We start from the raw sequence: 19,542 nt of genomic DNA on the forward strand, positions 1-19,542 counted from the left end.
CATTAACACCCAACACTTTTCTTCATCTGACATTGATGCCTGAAACGTCACCAAAGTCCTGCAATCGTCAATGACTTGCATTTTGGGGAAAAAAAATGTCCACATGTTACGCATCAAACAACTCCAAAAGCGTTAGCCATATCTAGAACCATTAAATAACAATTATCTTCCTTTTAACGTTGTCATTCAATCGCTCAATTTGATCATGAATTGTTGCCAACTATGCCATGAAATTTTGACAAGGTGTGCCATGGAATTTTGCTTCTCAACTTGGAACTTACGAAACTCATCTATGCAAAAGTAGATGACCAAAATAACCAAATCAATTGTACCACTAGCTTTTTGGGAAAAACTCATAAACCTAAGGAACTAACAAATAAAGTTGCCTCCATAAATCTCATCACGAGAGGTTTTGTAATTGCATAAATCTTGATATAGTTTGTTGAGACTCTCGCTCTCGTTCTTCAATTTGTTTGTGTACTGCATAACGTCATCAAATCAAATAAAATCCCATATTATCAAAGTTGACTAATTCAATACAATTCATCGCTTACATCTACAGCGCGGTGTTGAAATTCCTCCGGGAATTGTTGTCTAAAGGAAATATATATTCATCAAATATAAGTATCATATTTAAGCAAAAGTTAAGAATACCACTTACATGTATCACTTGTTAAACTTACCCATTCCGCTCAATCTCCGAGCTCACTTGATCAATCTTGGCCTTAACTCCAACCATCTTGCTGCAAAACAATGGTACAAGAAAACAATAAAATATAATATGAATCAACTTAAATAATTAAACGAATTTATCTAGATTTAACATCGATATTCCAAAGTTATTCAGTTATATAAGCCATGAATAGCTAAACAAGTGAGTTGTGCAATATAGGATTACGAAATAGCGTGGATGCATGGAAGAATTGTTACTCTTCACGAATATCACTCATCTAAGAGCTCGACGTATTGGACAAAATTAGGAAAACATATAAAAAAATAAATAAGTCCAATCACCTCGAAAGTTTCTCATCTATTTTAAGCAGATATCGTCGCAATGCCTCTCCTGTGTTATTTGCGTCATTGCACACCACACAAAATCGAAAGTTTGAAACATAAATTATAGTTCAATAGACTTGGAGATATCCAAATCACTCACATCTTCAGCCTTTTTACTACCCTCATGTAATGATTGTCGTTGACAAATTAGTGCGGGTTGGTGAGGTCGTCTTGAGATATTGTTATGACAGGAGCTTCTCATTCCAAACCAACATATCGATTAGTTGCTCATTCTTCCATGAGTAACTCAAATCATCAGAAGACAAAGCCTCGAGGTTGAAGACATAAAGCCTTGAATCGAAGCGTAATAACTAAAAAGCAATCCAAAACCAACAACAATTAGTGCATGCAATCAACCCTAAACAAATAGGCAACAGAAAACACTGATCTGTGAAGCAGAAGAAATAAATCAATAGAAGATATAAGGCCTTGGCACAACCCTTAAGGAATAAATCAACATAGAACAGCCCTAAATGGGATCGAAGGAAGATGTAAATAGGCAATCAGTGAATCGGAGTGACACCTTTGGGAATAATAAACAAAAAACATAAAGTCTTGAGGCGACAACTGAATCGAGAATAATCCTCAACAGACAAATCAACACAATCAGTGAATCGGAAGAAATAAAGAGAATGGGACATACCTGAACAAGATAGCACTGGGTTTGAGCAATTCGAAAATCAAAGGAGACCTGAACACAAGAGAGCACCACACTTTAGTGTTTGAGAAATTTGAATTTCAAAGGAGTAAGATTACTTTATGCATCCCTCAACAGATGAATCAACACAATCAGTGAATCGGAAGAAATAAAGCGAATGGGACATACCTGAAAAGATAGAGTGATTCGAAAATTAAAGAAGACTTGAACACAAGAAAACACCACACTTTAGGGTTTGATGATTGGTTCGGGACCATGGCGCTTCATGATTGGTCCGGGACCATGCCGACTTGATGCGTCGAGACCACCTAATATTTTCTCGTGACGGTAAACAAAGCTTAACCTACTTTGATGCCAGCTTGGCCTCACGATGGCCCGACCATGCCTTGTGGCAATCTCGGGTTGCAGCAACCAACCTGCTTTTGTTTAAAATGATATTTTGTATTTATCATTTATTATCCAAATATTACCAAATTTTGACTAATCTGATTGACTCGATTTTCACTCCAAAGAAAGGTCGCTGCCCAAAGTTTCTAAAAGTTCACACAAATTTTTGGGCGTTGACCTTAACCGACGACTGTAATGACAAGTTATGATATTCCCTTTGTAAAAAATTCAATCTTTACGATTTTGACCAAGTAAAAAGCTTATGATGTCATCTTTAAGGTGAAATTGATTGATCGAGCCAAATCATAAAAATCCCTACACCTCACGATATATGGTTGTGATTAAAAGATTTGATACTTTAGTTCAGTTTTTTTAGGGTTTGTCGCGACCTACCCTCGGGGGGAGGGAACAGGTTTAAGGGTATTGCCTAAAAGACGGGCCTAAGGCCCATGATTAGGCGCGAGCTCTCCCAAGCCCATACCCCGCGTGACGTTGGGATATTCTTAAGAAATTTTGCATAAAAGGAGTCGCCACTAGCCTATTGGGGTCGGTTAGAAACCAAGTGAGGCATGGGAGCGTGCCTCACTTCCTACGCAACCAGAGAATTTAGGTTCGGGGACTTAATTACACTAATTAACCAATTAGTGCCCTTTCGGTACCTAATTTTGTTCATTTTAACAAAATGATTTTTGGCAGGCAATTTGGATTGATTTCATATTTATCCACTAACATGAGAGGTGATCATGCGGGCGCGCAATCATTAAAGTAATAATCAAAACTACCAAGATCCTAATTGCAATAAGATTAAACACATGCAATCAAACATAATTAAATATGTAAATTAAACATATGACATAATCAATATGCAAGCAAATAGATGTCTAATTACACTAAGAAAGCAAGATATAGCAATTCCTAACCAAATCACATCATTTTTGGATTTTCGAAATTTTTGATTTTTTGATTTTTTGATTTTTAAATTTTTTTAAATTTTTAAACAAAATTAATTTTTTTATTTTTTTTTAAATTAAAACTATTTTCAATATTTAGTAATTTTTTTTTCGATTTTCGAAATTTTTTTTTAATATCTTTAATTTCTTTTTAAATAATAAAATAAACTTAAAAATAAAATTCGGGGCCGGACCGGGTCGGGTGGGTCGGGTCCGACCAGACCCGGGTTCAGCCCGTTCGATGCGGGTCGGGTCCGGTCACGACCGGACCCGATTTCGGCCTAGTCGGCGGCAACGGCCCGAGTGGGCCCAAAATTTTTTTTTAATAGTTTAGTCAAGGCCCAAAGAAAATTAAAAGACCCACATATTTCCTAAGCCCGCAAGAGCCCAACCCAATTTACCTCAATCGAAGCCCGGCCCGAGACAAACCCAAGCCCGACCCACTTCAAGACCAAACCCTACCCGGTTTGGAGGGTTGCTTGACCCGGTTCGACCCGATTTGAGCCTCCTTCTCCAAGGCTTCTTGGCGGCACCGACACCGGGCAGCGATGGCGGCGACGGCGACGGCGCAGCGGGTGGCGGCGGCACGGGCAGCAACGGCGCGGTGCTGGTGCCGCGACGGATCGAAGGAGCGGCGCGCGGCGTGGCAGCGGCGGCGTCGCGGCTTCGGGGCAGGAGCGGCTCTGACGGCGTCGTAGGGGCGGCGAGGGCGGCAGGAGGAGGCTCTTGCGCAGGGTCGCGGAAGCTCGGGCTGCAAAGCGAGCCGAGGCGCAGCGGTGGTGGCGCGGCGCATGATGCGGCGGAGGGGAAAGACTCCCGCATCGATCGAGCGTGATCGATCCGGGCCTTGGCGGATCTCCGCGCGACGGGCGGATCGGTGCTAGCCGCAGAGCGGCCGAGACCGGCGGAGGGCGCGGAAACAATGCAGCGGGGGCGGAGCTTCGACGGTTGAAGGCGGCAGCGGCGCGGCGATCGGTTCGATCCGCTAGCGCCGGGCGCTAGCGCGGCGTCAAGTGGGGCGAGGGGTGGACGCCGGAGGTGAGCTACCGCAGGAGTCGCCGAGAGGTGCTGCAGCGGCGGTGTAGCGGAGCGGCGAGCACCGGACGGAGGTGGCGCGAGGTCGACGGGCGACGCCGGGCGGAGAGGGCGTCGGGTGCCTGGTGGAGGTGGCGCGAGCGTCGGGTCGTCGCAGCTGCAGCGGGGGTCACGGACGCGCGGGCTGCGGCGAGTCGGGCGCGGCGGTGGTGGCGCCGTGCTCGCGGACGAGCGGCTCCGCGCGCGGCGGCCGACGCAGCGAAGGCTTCCCGCGGCCGCGGGGCGGAGCCGCTGAGGCTCCTTCCTTCCTCTCTGTTTTTTTTCGTTTTTCTCGTTTCTCTCCCTCGAGCTCCCTTTTTTTCCTTGGGACCGAGTTCGGTCCCTTTTCAGCTACAACAGTTGCAGGTTTTCTTGGGCTTCCTCCATTGCCGGCGCCGCCACGCCGCAACCCACTTTCATTGCTTCCATTTTTCTTTTCTTTTTTGTTGTTTTTGTTTTTGTTTTTTTTTTTTTTTTTTTTTAAAAAGACTAATTTCTAAATCTGTAGACAATTAAATCCTAAATAAAAATGGGAAAATTTAGGTGTCAACAGCTGCCCCTCTTTGAATGGGAGCTCGAAGAGGTTCCTTTCAAAGACAAAAGACACCTAAATTATTTTGACGATAAACCCAAGTGTATAGGCACGTATTAGATCGATGGAAAGAACTCATAACTATGGAAACATGTCTTGTCAATAAGAGGAAGAAAGACTCCGGCTACAAAGCTCTCCAGGCTACAAAAGCTCTCCAGGCTACAAAGCTCACCGTGTCGTAAGAAAAAGGACTCCGGGCTACAAAGCTCTCCGGGCTACAAAGCTCACCGTGTCATAGGAAGAAAAACTCCGGGCTACAAAGCTCTCCGGGCTACAAAAGCTCTCCGGGCTACAAAGCTCACCGTGTCATAGGAAGAAGGAGAGGAATGAGGTCTCACCATGTAACAATGGGTTTTGACCGGGTTGAAAACGCATGATTTGAGGAAAACCAATGAACCTTTGTAGATAATATGGTTTAAGATTGACCATGAACCTTTTGAAAAATTGCAGTTTAGAAATAAACTCATGAACATTTTAAAATCGGGGTTTAAGGATGACCCACGAACCGTGTGGTTTAAGGATGACCCACGAACCTTGTGGTTTAAGGATAGACCCACGAACCGTGTGGTTTAGACTGTAAAAAAAATGTCTCACAATGTAAAAACGGGTTTCGACTAGATGTGATGGTCTCGCCGTGTAAAAACTGGTTTTGACTTGATGTGATGGTCTCACCGTATAAAAACGGGTTTTGATTTGATATGATAGTTTTGACTGGATATAATAGTCTTATCATCTACAAACAAGTTTCGACCGAAATGAAGGTCTCACCGTTTACAAACGGGTTTTGGCCGAAAGGAATATCTCACCGCGTACAAACGGGTTTCGGCCGAGAGGAAGGTCTCATCGTGTACAAATGGGTTTCAACTGGAGGAATGTCTCACCGTGTACAAACGGGTTTCGACCGGATGATAGTCTCACGGTGTAAAAACGGGTTTCGACCGGATGATAGTCTCACCGTGTACAAACGGGTTTCGACTGAAAGGAATGTCTCACCGTGTACAAACGGGTTTCAACCATGTGGTTTAGAAAAAGCCACCAATCCCGTGGTTTAAGGATAGACTCACGAACCGTGTGGTTTAGGAAAGCCACCAACCTCGTGGTTTAAGGATAAACCCACCAACCGTGTGGTTTAAGGATAGACCCACAAACCGTGTGGTTTAGGAAAGCCACCAACCCCGTGGTTTAAGGATAAACCCACCAACCGTGTGGTTTAAGGATAGACCCACGAACCGTGTGGTTTAAGGATAGACCCACCAACCGTGTGGTTTAGGAAAGCCACCAACCGTGTGGTTTAAGGATAGACCCACGAACCGTGTGGTTTAAGGATAGACCCACCAACCGTGTGGTTTAGGAAAGCCACCAACCGTGTGGTTTAAGGATAGACCCACGAACCGTGTGGTTTAAGGATAGACCCACCAACCGTGTGGTTTAAGGATAGACCCACCAACCGTGTGAATGACATGGTTTAAGGCTAACCATGAACCTTTGGAGATGACATGGTTTAAGGTTGACCATGAACTTTTGGAGATGGCATGGTTTAAGGTTGACCATGAACCTTTGATTTTTAGGGAAGCACCTGCTAATCCCTTGAAAGCTGCATGGCTTCACTGAGGAATCCTGTCAAACTCAACTTGAGTGAATGTCATTAGAGACGTCATTAAGAGACGTATTGGTGGTATTGTAGCATTAATTGAACAAGCAAATCAAGCTAAGTCCAACTGTTTTGGAAAAACATTTGATTTCAATTAGCCTCATGTGGCACAAAATTGTTATCTTACTTGTGGATATATCATTAATCATCAAATTCTCTAGGAGTCAAGTTTTTATTAGAACGACTACGACTCATGAAAAAGGCTCATTAAGCATGCCAAACTAGAGTTTCTTAGTCAGAAAGGGCTTCTCACACACTCTTGATAAAACGGCTGCTTGATCCCATCTATTTGTGTGGGAAATAACTAATTGCTAAGGGTATCTCACATAACCTATGTCAAAGGCTTCCAGAGACATTCGCAATGAGCACAATCTGATCGATAAAAAAGGTCTTTTGAAAGGACCGCAATATAGGCTTGGTTAGGGCTTACACAAAGGAATGATTGCTTTGAGGCCAATAAAGGAACATTTGCCGCTATCTTCATTGGGTTTACGAGTCGAGAACTTGGAAGATAAGACAAGATAGAATTATTTCCACTCCTTCAAGCAAAGAGCTTTTTTGTGGTATTCTCAGTTTCACTCAAATCATCCCAATCAGAAGAGGCTTCAGAAAAGGGTTATAATGTTGGCTCGGGAAAGGCTTGAAAGGCTTAAAATTTTCAAGAGGGTCTTTAAGAGTCAGTGATCATCATGGCATCGTGACTGGGTCACTTGACCTTTCGAAAGCATTTGGCTCTTGAAACACAGCACATCTCGAGAGTTCATTCACTGATCATTTCTGCATGAGAGCTTTGCTCTTTTCTCTAATTTCCTTTGTCCTTTGCGATGATTTTTTTCGCAGGCACTTGGATTTTGATAATTTTTCTTTCACATAAGATGCGGCCTTTTGGCTCTTTTTCTTGACGGGCATTGGCCTTGCTTTTACCAGGCACACTGCTTTTTCATGCCCCCTAGTTTGTCGAGCTTTTTGCTCTTTGAACTTTGGTAGCTTATGAATTTTGAGATGCTTTTCACATTTTCCTGTGATTGTCAATTATATTTGGTCAATACTTATGCCTTGCCCCAGTGAAGGGAGATGATCACCGCTCGGGATTCAGAAATGAATAATCAGGCCCAAATTGGTTATAGCAATGGGTATCAGTGTTTGGGTAGAGAATGAAATGCTCTTCTTCACCTTGGGATGAGTCAAGCTCGATGAGAATTCCTCCGAAGCTAACACAAGAAGATTGATGTAAGTGAAAGTAATAGAATCTTTCTCAACCTTTTGTTTTACAACACGACCGTAACCTCCTATGTTGCCCCAATGTAGGGTCGTTCTCGATAGGGGTACTTTGAAGGATCATCTTTTTTTCCAGCCCAAAGGGGTAACAAGAGATCAGTGCAATGCTTGGGATTGATGAAGGCAATGCCTTTATCATTTCGATCTTTGCGCTCAATGCGAATGAATCATTTGTCCTAAGAGAAGGTTTCTTTTCACTCAACTCTCAAAAGTGTTTGAATAATGCTCAACTCTCAAAAGTGTTTAAAGGACGTGTTTGGAAATGAGCTTGCCTTTCTTCATCCTAAGCACTTCTTGTTTGGCATGGTTAACATTTCCATTTCACTTTGCCGAGACCATTCGAGTATATCAATCTCCATAGGGAATTTTGATTCAAAATGAATAATCCACAAGACAAGAAAACAATTTTGAGATAGAAGGATGTTCAAAAGGTTTGTAATTTTTTTTCTCAATTATTATTCATTTTTTTTCTCTAGGAAAGCCCAAAAGTTCTCTTTTGTAATGGAAATTCTATTTTTTTCTCTTTCTTTTTTTATTTAAAAAAAAGACTGAGAAGAAGGGTACTTACCTGCAGCGTGGTGACCCGATAATCCTGTAAAGAATGTAAAAGAATATGTTAGTGCAAAGCTCCTTAGGGATTGAAATGTTGGAAACAATACATTATTACCCTTCACTCGCTTTCATCCTTTTGACGCTAACATCTCTTGGATTCACCTTCATGGATATTTGGCAACTCAACAATACCCTTCCCTTGCATTTGCCCTTAAGTGTTTGATGTTTTCCTGATTCCTTGGTAGAAGGCGCCGATTCTACGGTTAAGTGCAACCCTTCTTTTATTTTTTTATCACCCTGTAAGAAGGGAGATGAAATGAGTTATCTCTATTTTTAGTTAGGTTCAACAAAGGAACGATACATCCTTCTTGATGAATTTGACAATGTTGTTCCAGCACACTTTGTTTGTGGGGAGATGAGAGATTTTTTTTAAAAAAAAAATCAGACGTTGCTCGCCACTCTTCATTTGACAATCCTTTGTTATGTTCGAACTCGCCCCGTATCAAAGAAAAGGACAGGTCATTTTTTATGCTGAAGAGAAATCAAGTTTAGGAACGAGATACATCCTTTTCGAGTCAAGCGATCAACATCCCAATGTATCTCTCATGGAGGAATAGACAATATTGCCCACTTTCTTTCATTTGAATCTTTTTGTTTAAGATGAACAAGACTTAAAAGTGCTCAATTGCGTTTGTTGGGAACGTTACAAAACTTGGCACTCTTGATATCTCCTTGACAATGAAAATAAAATTATGACAGAAACGGTATTAGAAATGAATAACTGGAATCGATACAGTTTACTCTTCCTTTGAATTTGCCCTTTTGGATACTTGGCAACTCCCTTCATTTGTCTCATCATGCAAAGTGAACGAGGTCAACGGGTTATTTTGGCACGTAAGGCATTTGCGAATAACAAAACTTCTCAGAATGGAATTTGACTTCGTTCCGCTTTTACGGAAAATTGGCGCCAACGAAACCTCGACGCATGCTTGCTCCTCGAGTTCGATGAGCCCAAGAAAATGACTATATGAAGAGAGGGCATTAAACAAATTTTTCTTGAGATTCATTTTGGAAGGTAAATGTATAGGTTCACTTAAAACACTTCTAAATTTGCTCTCTTTTTTGTATATTTTTTTTTTTAAAATGATGATTTTCGAATTCCATCATTAAAAATGTGAGTCGCACAATTTACAAGAGCATAAATTGGATTTGCAAATCAAAACCTAAAACGGAAAACATGTTTCTTAACAAGAATAAAGACTGATAAAATACAAGAGACTCTTTTACAGATGAAAGTAAAAACAACTCTTGTCCTAGCTCTAGAATTCACGTCCTTGAATGGTCACCATGAGAATGTCAAAGAGCATCGCGCATAACCTGCAAAAAGATGACAATGTCAATATGTGAATAAGAGAAAATGATATTTTAATGACGTCGCTTCTTATAATAAAATCGAGGCGACGATACATGCCCCACAATCCTTATTACGGGATTTTAGTATTTCGCCAAGATTTTATCATAAGAGAAAACATCATTAAAATTATCAATCCACGGCCATCAATCGAATGTCCACTTTTATTCCAAAAGTTTCGTATGCAAAAGTGTCATTGATTTTTGAAAAATTGATTTGTGATTTTACTCATAGAAAATTAGAGTGATTTTTATTTTGAGGAATTTGTACACAAAATGATTTGCATTATAGTCCCAAAATGCAAGAATGAGAAAATTTGATAAAAAATGCAATTTCAATTTTTGTGTCCCAATATAATCACAACTTGAAAGTTTTTTTTCTTTTTCTTTTTCTTTTTTCGAAATGATTTTCAGCCCATAACTAGAAATTTAAACAGAACCATGTGTTCAACAGGCCAAATCAAAATGTTTAGAACTTGCATTCAGATGCTCACTTGTCAAAAGTGATTGTCAATTTTTCAATCATAAGCTTGCATCACCGAGGGCATTCGATTGATTTCCGCAAATTTCAAGATGAAAATGCAAAACAAAATGAGCAAATAAAAAGGGAAATGATACTTACAATGGGTGCCGACCTTTGTCTCATGCTTTTTCTTTTTTGTTTTCAATCACATAGACATGCACATGGAATGTGGTTCGATTTCTACTCTATACGGCTCAAAATGAAGCCATAGGATCACCGGACTGAACCAACAAGATCGTGGCTGGGTCGGGTTACCCATGACTCCGGCTTCGTCAAAGAACCGACCCGTGTCGCATGCTCGCACCGGGGTGGGTACCTTCGACGTGAAGAAAGAAATTTCGGGGTAGAGGTGGGCGACTCGTACTACGCGGTTGTAGTCGGAGTGGTATCCACCTCAACACCATCCTAGGTGATCCTATGCGGCCCGGGTCCGGCGGCAGATTGTGTGTGTTAAAGTGTAGTGCAATGCAGGGGATGTAGGCATGACAATTTATAAGCAATCGGCACTTCATATATGAAAAATAAACCATACATTCCTACATCTCCCTGCAAGACAAAGATGAGCAAACACTTCCCCTTATACCTCCCATTCTACAAAAACATTTAACACCTTTCATGTTAGAGACATACCTGGAATTCTTGCTGCCAAACAAAAATATTTTTTTGAACAAGATTAATTTTGGCCTAAGTCCTCTAAGGTTCAAAACCACGTCCCCAGCGGAGTCGCCAAGCTGTCGCGACCTACCCTCGGGGGGAGGGAACAGGTTTAAGGGTATTGCCTAAAAGACGGGCCTAAGGCCCATGATTAGGCGCGAGCTCTCCCAAGCCCATACCCCGCGTGACGTTGGGATATTCTTAAGAAATTTTGCATAAAAGGAGTCGCCACTAGCCTATTGGGGTCGGCTAGAAACCAAGTGAGGCATGGGAGCGTGCCTCACTTCCTACGCAAACCAGAGAATTTAGGTTCGGGGACTTAATTACACTAATTAACCAATTAGTGCCCTTTCGGTACCTAATTTTGTTCATTTTAACAAAATGATTTTTGGCAGGCAATTTGGATTGATTTCATATTTATCCACTAACATGAGAGGTGATCATGCAGGCGCGCAATCATTAAAGTAATAATCAAAACTACCAAGATCCTAATTGCAATAAGATTAAACACATGCAATCAAACATAATTAAATATGTAAATTAAACATATGACATAATCAATATGCAAGCAAATAGATGTCTAATTACACTAAGAAAGCAAGATATAGCAATTCCTAACCAAATCACATCATTTTTGGATTTTCGAAATTTTTGATTTTTTTGATTTTTTGATTTTTAAATTTTTTTTAAATTTTTAAACAAAATTAATTTTTTTTTTTTTTTTTTAAATTAAAACTATTTTCAATATTTAGTAATTTTTTTTCGATTTTCGAAATTTTTTTAATATCTTTAATTTCTTTTAAATAATAAAATAAACTTAAAAATAAAATTCGGGCCGGACCGGGTCGGGTCGGGTCCGACTGCACCCGGTTATTTGTTCGATGCGGGTCGGGTCCGGTCTACGACCGGACCCGATTTCGGCCTAGTCGGCGGCAACGGGCCCGAGTGGGCCCAAAATTCTTTTTTTTTTTAATAGTTTAGTCAAGGCCCAAAGAAAATTAAAAGACCCACATATTTCCTAAGCCCGCAAGAGCCCAGCCCAATTTACTCCGAATCAAGCCCGGCCCGAGACAAACCCAAGCCCGACCCACTTCAAGACCAAACCCTACCCGGTTTGGAGGGTTGCTTGACCCGGTTCTCGACCCGATTTGAGCCTCCTTCTCCAAGGCTTTTGGCGGCACCGACACCGGGCAGCGATGGCGGCGACGGCGACGGCGCAGCGGGTGGCGGCGGCACGGGCAGAACGGCGCGATGCTGGTGCCGCGACGGATCGAAGGAGCGGCGCGCGGGGTGGGTAGCGGCGGCGTCGCGGCTTCGGGCAGAGGAGCGGCTCGGACGGCGTCGTAGGGGCGGCCAGAGGGCGGCAGGAGGAGGCTCTTGCAGAGGGTCGCGGAAGCTCGGGCTGCAGGCGAGTCGAGGCGCAGCGGTGGTGGCGCGGCGGCAGATGATGCGGCGGAGGGGAAAGACTCCCAGATCTGATCGAGCGTGATCGATCTGGGCCTTGGCGGATCTCCGCGCGACGGGGCGGACCGGTGCTAGGCTGCAGAGCGGCCGAGACCGGCGGAGGGCGCGGAAACAGCCGACAGCGGGGTGGAGCTTCGGACGGTTGAAGGGGCGGCAGCGCGCGGCGACCGGTTCAGATCTGCCGCTAGCTGCGTCGGGCGCTAGCGCGGCGTCAAGTGGGTAGAGGCGGGGACGCCGGAGGTGAGCTACTTGCGCAGAGTCGCCGAGAGGTGCTGCAGCGGCAGTAGCGGAGCGGCGAGCACCGGACGGAGGTGGCGCGAGGTCGACGGGCGACGCTCGGGCGGAGAGGGCGTCGGGTGCCTCGGTGGAGGTGGCGCGAGCGCCGGGTCGTCGCAGCTGCAGCGGGGTCACGGACGCGCTGGCCGCAGCGAGTCGGGCGCGGCGGTGGTGGCGCTGTGCTCGCGGACGAGCGGCTCCGCGCGCGGCGGCCGACGCAGCGAAGGCTTCCCGCGGCCGCGGGCGGAGCCGCCGAGGCTCCTTCCTTCCTCTCTTTTTTTCGTTTTTCTCGTTTCTCTCCCTCGAGCTCCCTTTTTCCTTGGGACCGAGTTCGGTCTCTTTTCAGCTACAACAGTTGCAGGTTTTCTTGGGCTTCCTCCATTGCCGGCGCTGCCACGCTGCAACCCAGCTTTCATTGCTTCCATTTTTCTTTTCTTTTTTTGTTGTTTTTGTTTTTGTTTTCTTTTTTTTTCTTTTTTTTTAAAAAGACTAATTTCTAAATCTGTAGACAATTAAATCCTTAATAAAAATGGGAAAATTTAGGTGTCAACAGGGTTTGAGAATGAGAAATGATTAGATGAAGGTTTTTAATCTATTAAAAGACTAAAAATCAAATAATATATAATTATAAATTATTATGGGATTTACTCATTTAAGAATTTATGGCTCAAAACCGTCACGACCTAACCCTCTCACGGGAAGTGGGTGCTTTTGTTATTATTAGGATTTCAACAATTTTCCATTGACTCGGGCTCTCCCAAGTTTACACCCCATGTGATATTAGGCATTCAAATTTTGAATCAATAATTTTGATTAAGGAATCGCCACTAGCCTTTTTTGGGATTGGCTATAAGATACGGAAGAATATCTTATTATTTACACAACCAGAGATTTTGGAATTGGGGGACTTGATTACGTTAGCTCTAAGGCTAATGTTCTTTCAGTACCTAACCTAATCATGTGCTAACTAAGTCATAGCAGCCTATCAATAAAAATATAAGGTTTGTCATAACATCTAAAACAAGGAAATAACATTCAAATATTGAAAAATACAATCAATTATAATCATAATTAAAATATGCAAGCATCCTAAATTGCCCCTAAAAGAGAAAACAAGACAAAACAAAACAAGAGTCCATATTGTAAAGCCCTTAAGGCTTATCCAATTTTAGGTTTTAATTCTTTAAAGGGTTTTCCATATCGCTTCTGAATCCAGAAATAGCTCGATCTTAACAGCCTATCATTCTCTCGTTTCGAGAAATGTAAAGTTCTTTGCGTAATTTGATCTAACCAAATCATACTCTCATCTGCATTTGCTTTCTTTTTTTTTCTTTTTTCCTTTTAATTTATGATGTTGCAGATTGCCACGTTCCACTAAAAGAATTTGAGGGAACTTCATAAACATGATGCCGGCTTATACCAATTGTGCTCCAACGCCTTTTAAGCTTATCAGATTTTCTAGCGTCGGTGTTTACTATTTTACATGAGAAAGCCAAATTTCGCATCATCAGACAAAGTATGGTAACAAGAAGTAAATGGTAAGAGCTACAAGAAATATCATGATCTCGTTATCTTTGAGCCCATTCTTAAGGATTGGACGTTGCAGTTGTAATCCATCTATTCATGATTGAAATTGCAAATGGCTGAACTTCCCAAGCGTTTTTGAGCGATTAATGAACCATTGCAAGTATAGATAATGAAATTGACAAAGCTAAACAAAGTATGGGAGACAGCTTGCCACCCGGGCTACAACAGAAAAACCCAAATATCTCAATAATTGAAGCAATTAGGATCAACTAATTCTTCCAATTCGATGCCCTCTGGTGCGCTTAACATGATTGAGCTCTGCGTCGATATCGCTCGAGAAAGTAGTTGCATGCTTGGACGATGCTCCGGTTTGGGACTAAAGCAGGAAAAAACCATCTTTGTCACGAAAGCCACTTCCCTAGCACATTACCTTCCGGGTTTGGAATTCTTTGATCTAAAATATCTTTCAGTGGACAAGAAGCCATTGAATTGCTTGACGATGATGATGATGAGGACGCAAGAGCTGATATGAGATCGCCTGGGTGTCTTCCCATAATTACTTCCAATGTCACCACTTTGAAGCTATAGACATCGCATTTCTCGTTCGGTTTCATTGTGTATGCGAGTTCTACATAGAGAAAAGCAGTAAATATTTTTCTAGCTTTTATACAATATTCACGCTTCGTAAATTAAAGTGATTTTGTCCATTAAAAAGTATCACTACGCGCCATCAGTGCTAGAGAAAGTTCTCTTCTTTTTGTTTTATTTTTCTTTTCTTTTTGGGGTGGGGGGTAGGGGTGGGGGAGCGGGGGGACGGAGGCGGTTTGTGGTGTTGGGTATTTTAAACGACTCTTTTTCGATTGTTTATCAACAAAGGAAACTCTACTTCACTCATTTCATGTAGAGGCTACTGAAATTTATATTTTAAATTATAAATTAATACATTCTTTAGATTCCAATGGGTTTTAGAATTTTCATTTCTTTAGCAAAAAAATTCACTTTACTAATTGGTGGCCTGAATCTCTATTAATCTATAATTGAACCTTCAAATTTATGAATAGCTTTTGGATTTCATCTCTGGTATTTTGAAATTTAAAGCAAGGTAGGTAAGGATGAGGATCTTGTATAAGCATTGTCCTATCTATAAAATGAAGTGCGCTGAATTTTGAAGAAACCAACTTACCTGGAGCTGCATATCCAAAGGTGCCTCCAAAGGAAGTCCAATTAAAGGCATAAGGATTTAGAACTTTAGCCATGCCAAAATCAGAAACGTGAGCTTCGTATTCTTCATCCAGTAAAATGTTCTTGCTCGATATGTCTCGATGAATTATAAGAGGTGAGCATTCATGGTGCATGTAGGACAAAGCATGAGCCACACCTTTAACAACTTTCACTCTCTTATTCCAGTCAAATCTTGTTATCCTCTCTTTGTTGCTCAATACATCCTTCAAGCTACCAGATTCCAAGAACTCGTACACCAAAAATGAATGTCGAGAACTGGAGCAAAAGCCATATAGCTTGACAATATTGCGATGTCGAGCCCCATTCAATGCATGAATCTCCTTTTCGAATGCTTTTCAACCCGCCAGTTCGTCATCTAGTGCATCCTTAAGTTTTTTTACAGCAACAGTTTCACCTGTTTGTAATTGGGCCTTGTAAACACACCCTTGTCCTCCGACACCAATGCAATATTTGGCATCAAACTCCTCCGTGGCTTCAATAATGTTCTCATAAACCATTCTTCCATCAAAGCTCCATACTGCCCACGGGTTTTCATTGCCTCCATCAACCGGACTAGCCTTTGTTTTCCTTACTCTTCGGCATAAAGTACTTGAAGCTCTCACAACAAGAAACAAAGTAAGTAGGCATCCTAAAGTAGGATAAGTAGGCATCCTAAAGTAGGAATCAAAATTAGCAGCAACTTTTTAATTTTGTTTTTACATGTGGATATTGTTGTTGTACAGGGATTGAGACCGGCAATAAATCCACACAAGCCTTTATTCCCTCTCACAACTTCAATTGTAGCATTGCGAAAGGCTGGAATGTTTGGCAAAGGACCCTCCAACTCATTATACGATATGTCGATGGAAGTCAAGCTTGCCATATCCTCAAAGGTCAACGCAATTAAACCCGAGAGCTAATTGTGGGAGAGATTGAGTGCTTCCAATATTTGCAAGAGCCCAAGTTGTACAGGTATTCCTCCCGTAAGCAAATTTTGACTCAGATCAAGAACTTGAAGAGATTGAAGCTTGCCGATCTCAACGGGAATACTTCTGTCAAGATTGTTTCTACTTAAATTTAAAAACAAAAGCCTCGAACAATCCCCAAATTGTTTAGGAATTGAGCCGGTTAAGTTATTTCCGGCAACATCAATTCTTGACAAATCGGACAATGTTCCTAGTTCTCGAGGTATGTAGCCTACAAGTTGATTGTCACAGAGGGAAAGCTCTAGAAGTGACTTCAATTTTCCTAGATCTTTTGGAATTTCCCCAACAAGACTATTTGAAGAGATGTCAAGTGTATGTAATTGGCTCAAGTTTCCAACCTCAAAGGGTATCACGCCTGAGATTCGAGTGTTAGAGATTTTCAAGCAGGTCGAATTGCTATATTCACCTAGTCTAAGTGGTAGCTCACCGTAAAGTTTATTGTTGCTCAACTCAAGATAATCTAAGTAAGGATATGTCCCGAGACCATCGAATATATTTCCCTCGAGATGGTTATTTAGGAGCCTAACTCTATACAAACTCGTGCAGTTTTTGAGGCCTCACGGAATTGGACCAGTGAAGTGATTGTTATCAGTGGAAATTTTTTCAAGAACTTGACCACTGCAAATGTCTTGTGGCAATTGGCCGACGAACTTGTTATCGCTCAGCTGCAAGCTTATGAGCTTGCTTAAGTTACCTATAATGGATGGAATCGAGCCAGAGAGACTGTTAACCCTAAGCACAAGATATGAGAGAGATTCGAGCATTCCTAGTTCTTTAGGAATAGGACCAGACAACTTATTTTGGTAAAGGTCAAGGATATTCAGATTGCTCAAATTCCCTATCGTTGATGGGATAGGACCTGTTAAATCATTAGTTTGTAGTTCAAAATGTATGAGGAATCTCATTCCTCCAACTTCTGAAGGTATGGGGCCTGAAAGTTGATTGTCAAGGTGGTAAAGATATGAGAGAGATCTGAGCATTCCTAGTTCTTTAGGAATAGGACCAGACAACTTATTTTGGTAAAGGTTAAGGATATTCAGATTGCTCAAATTCCCTATCATTGATGGGATAGGACCTGTTAAATCATTAACTAGCAGTTCGAAATGTATGAGGAATCTCATTCCTCCAACTTCTGAAGGTATAGGGCCTGAAAGTTGATTGTCGTAGAGGTAAAGATATTTCATTTTACTAAGATTCCCCAAAGTTGTAGGGATGGATCCATTGACATAATTGGCTGATAAATCAAGTTGAATAAGAGACTCCAACATTCCTATTTCCTTGGGAATGTACCCAGCCAATTGATTATTGAAAAACCATATCTCTTCCATGTTGCTCATGTTTCCAATGGAAGAAGGAATTGGACTGGTGATTCTGTTGTTTGCTATGTGGAGATAAGCGAGAGACTTGAGCCTTCCTATTTCTTTAGGAATGAAACCAGCAAGCTTATTATCCGAAAGATATAGATAGGTTAAGTTACTCAAGCTAAATATCTCATTAGGAATTGGACCGGCCAAATCATTATTCAAAAGATTGAGATCTCGTAAAGATCGCAATGGCCAAAGTTGAGTCGGAATATTTCCGGAAAGGATATTTCGAGACAAGTCCAAATAAGTAAGCTTGGCAAGATTAGCCATGCTCAAAGGGGTTTTCCCAAAGAATGAGTTGTTGGCAAGTGTAAGAGCGATCAAGTTGGGCAATTGGGAGAAATTGAGATAATGAAGCATACCATGTATGATAGAATTTGAAAGGTTCAAGCTTGCGACGCTTCCGAGAGAATCACAATTGATTCCGCGCCATGAACAAGGGTTGGTTCCATTCCACGAAGACAAAGTAAAGCGGCTCCCGCTGTCTAGCTTAGACTTCCATGTTAGGAGTGCCTCCACTTCCTCATATCTCGTTTGGTTAGTAGCACTAGCAAGGGCCTCTGGAGAAGAGCTTCGAGATGAAGCAAGAAAAGGCATTTCCTGCGTAAGCAGGAGGAGGACATAAGCGAGGAACAACATTGAGAGTTGTTTTTGAGATGAGGCCATGACAGGTCGTTTAGGTTATTTGGGGTAGGCTTTCTTTTGTTTCTAGTTGCATAAGTGTTGAAATGGACCAAGTACAACTAACATATTTATAGAAGAAATTAGGACCGTCACGTCAACAACAAGTCATTAGTCACTTCTTCTGGTTACAGGGTTACCTCTCCAGACAGCAAGTGAATTTCGTCGCCATGTTGGGGATGCCCTACCTGCCTTGTAACGTAGGTGGACTGATAGGATTACATTCCTCATTTTAATGTGCCGGTGCCCGCACGACCAACACTCCCCTAAGTTCCTCTCTGTATATTTGTCTTCTTCGAAAGGAGGGAATACCCTCTCAGTACTTTACATCCTAAAAGTCTAGAGGTCTAGATTGAATTAGGATAAAGCTTTTTAAGGTTATGTTTAGGTCCACTTCTTCTCGGTGAATGAGAGAATTTCAAATTTCATTTTAGTCAAAATTACACAAAACTATCCGAATTTTGGGGTAGTATACGTTTATTCCTAAACTTTCAATGGATCCATAAATACCTCATGAACTTCCATTTTGTCACGGCCATTAACCTTCCGTATTTTTATCCATAAATATGTGCAAAGACTTATTAGTTTTGTATGGAGCGAAGGCTGGGATGTAAGTCAACAACACGAAAACATAATATTGCCGTAATACAATCCCAACCTGCATTAATAAAAAGTCGTCATCGAAAAAGCATGAAATTCAAGAAAGGCACAACGGAGTGCTGATTTATTTTTTCTAACAGAAATACCGATGACTATGTTGAGCTATATTTTCTCTTAATTTCTATGTAGAGATTATAATCATAAATGCAGAAGCCATCGTCAAGAAAACCAATTTTGGCATGAGGCATTATTGCTGCAATTGATTAAATCTCACGAGATCATAAAATGATTTGGAAATTATTTTTCTAAGATTGATCTACAGTATTAGTTATAAAAATGATGAATTTTTTTTTTCATTGTTCATGAAAATATTTAGACATCAACTACCATTATCGTGCCATGGTTCGCTAAAATGCAATGGTTCATGTTGGTGGGCAAAATACTGAGCAATGGCATATTCTTATTAACGAGTACTTTTGTAGCACTCAATAGATTTTACAATATTTGATACTTTGGAGTCCTATTCTTTACAAACCATCAACATGGCTGTCCAATTGATTAATAGCAAAACGCCAAACAGCTCATGCTGAGTTAACTAATTGCAGCATACTTCATGTAAAAAGACTTTTTGATTGTTA

At 41.6% G+C, this 19,542-nt stretch overlaps 2 protein-coding genes across 2 annotated transcripts; both read right to left on the bottom strand.

Moving 5' to 3' along the window:
* Window positions 1-533: 533 nt before the first annotated feature.
* On the bottom strand, window positions 534-16,156 carry LOC104434541 (serine/arginine repetitive matrix protein 1). Its single transcript, XM_039306774.1, has 11 exons — window positions 16,027-16,156; window positions 15,675-15,922; window positions 15,236-15,521; window positions 14,483-14,680; window positions 11,890-12,836; window positions 8,215-8,238; window positions 3,514-4,398; window positions 1,700-1,747; window positions 1,270-1,367; window positions 684-743; window positions 534-594 (listed from the first exon to the last, which is right to left on the bottom strand). Exons 1-11 carry the CDS (start codon window positions 16,154-16,156, stop codon window positions 534-536), a joined length of 2,985 nt encoding a protein of 994 aa, XP_039162708.1.
* A 660-nt stretch (window positions 16,157-16,816) lies between these two features.
* Window positions 16,817-18,289, bottom strand: LOC120290500 (probable leucine-rich repeat receptor-like protein kinase At1g35710). Its single transcript, XM_039306775.1, has one exon. The coding sequence runs from the start codon at window positions 18,287-18,289 to the stop codon at window positions 16,817-16,819; it is 1,473 nt and encodes a 490-aa protein (XP_039162709.1).
* Between the last annotated feature and the right edge of the window lie 1,253 nt (window positions 18,290-19,542).

The sequence above is a fragment of the Eucalyptus grandis genome, chromosome 2, assembly GCF_016545825.1.
Source record: "Eucalyptus grandis isolate ANBG69807.140 chromosome 2, ASM1654582v1, whole genome shotgun sequence".
Lineage (NCBI taxonomy): Eukaryota > Viridiplantae > Streptophyta > Magnoliopsida > Myrtales > Myrtaceae > Eucalyptus > Eucalyptus grandis.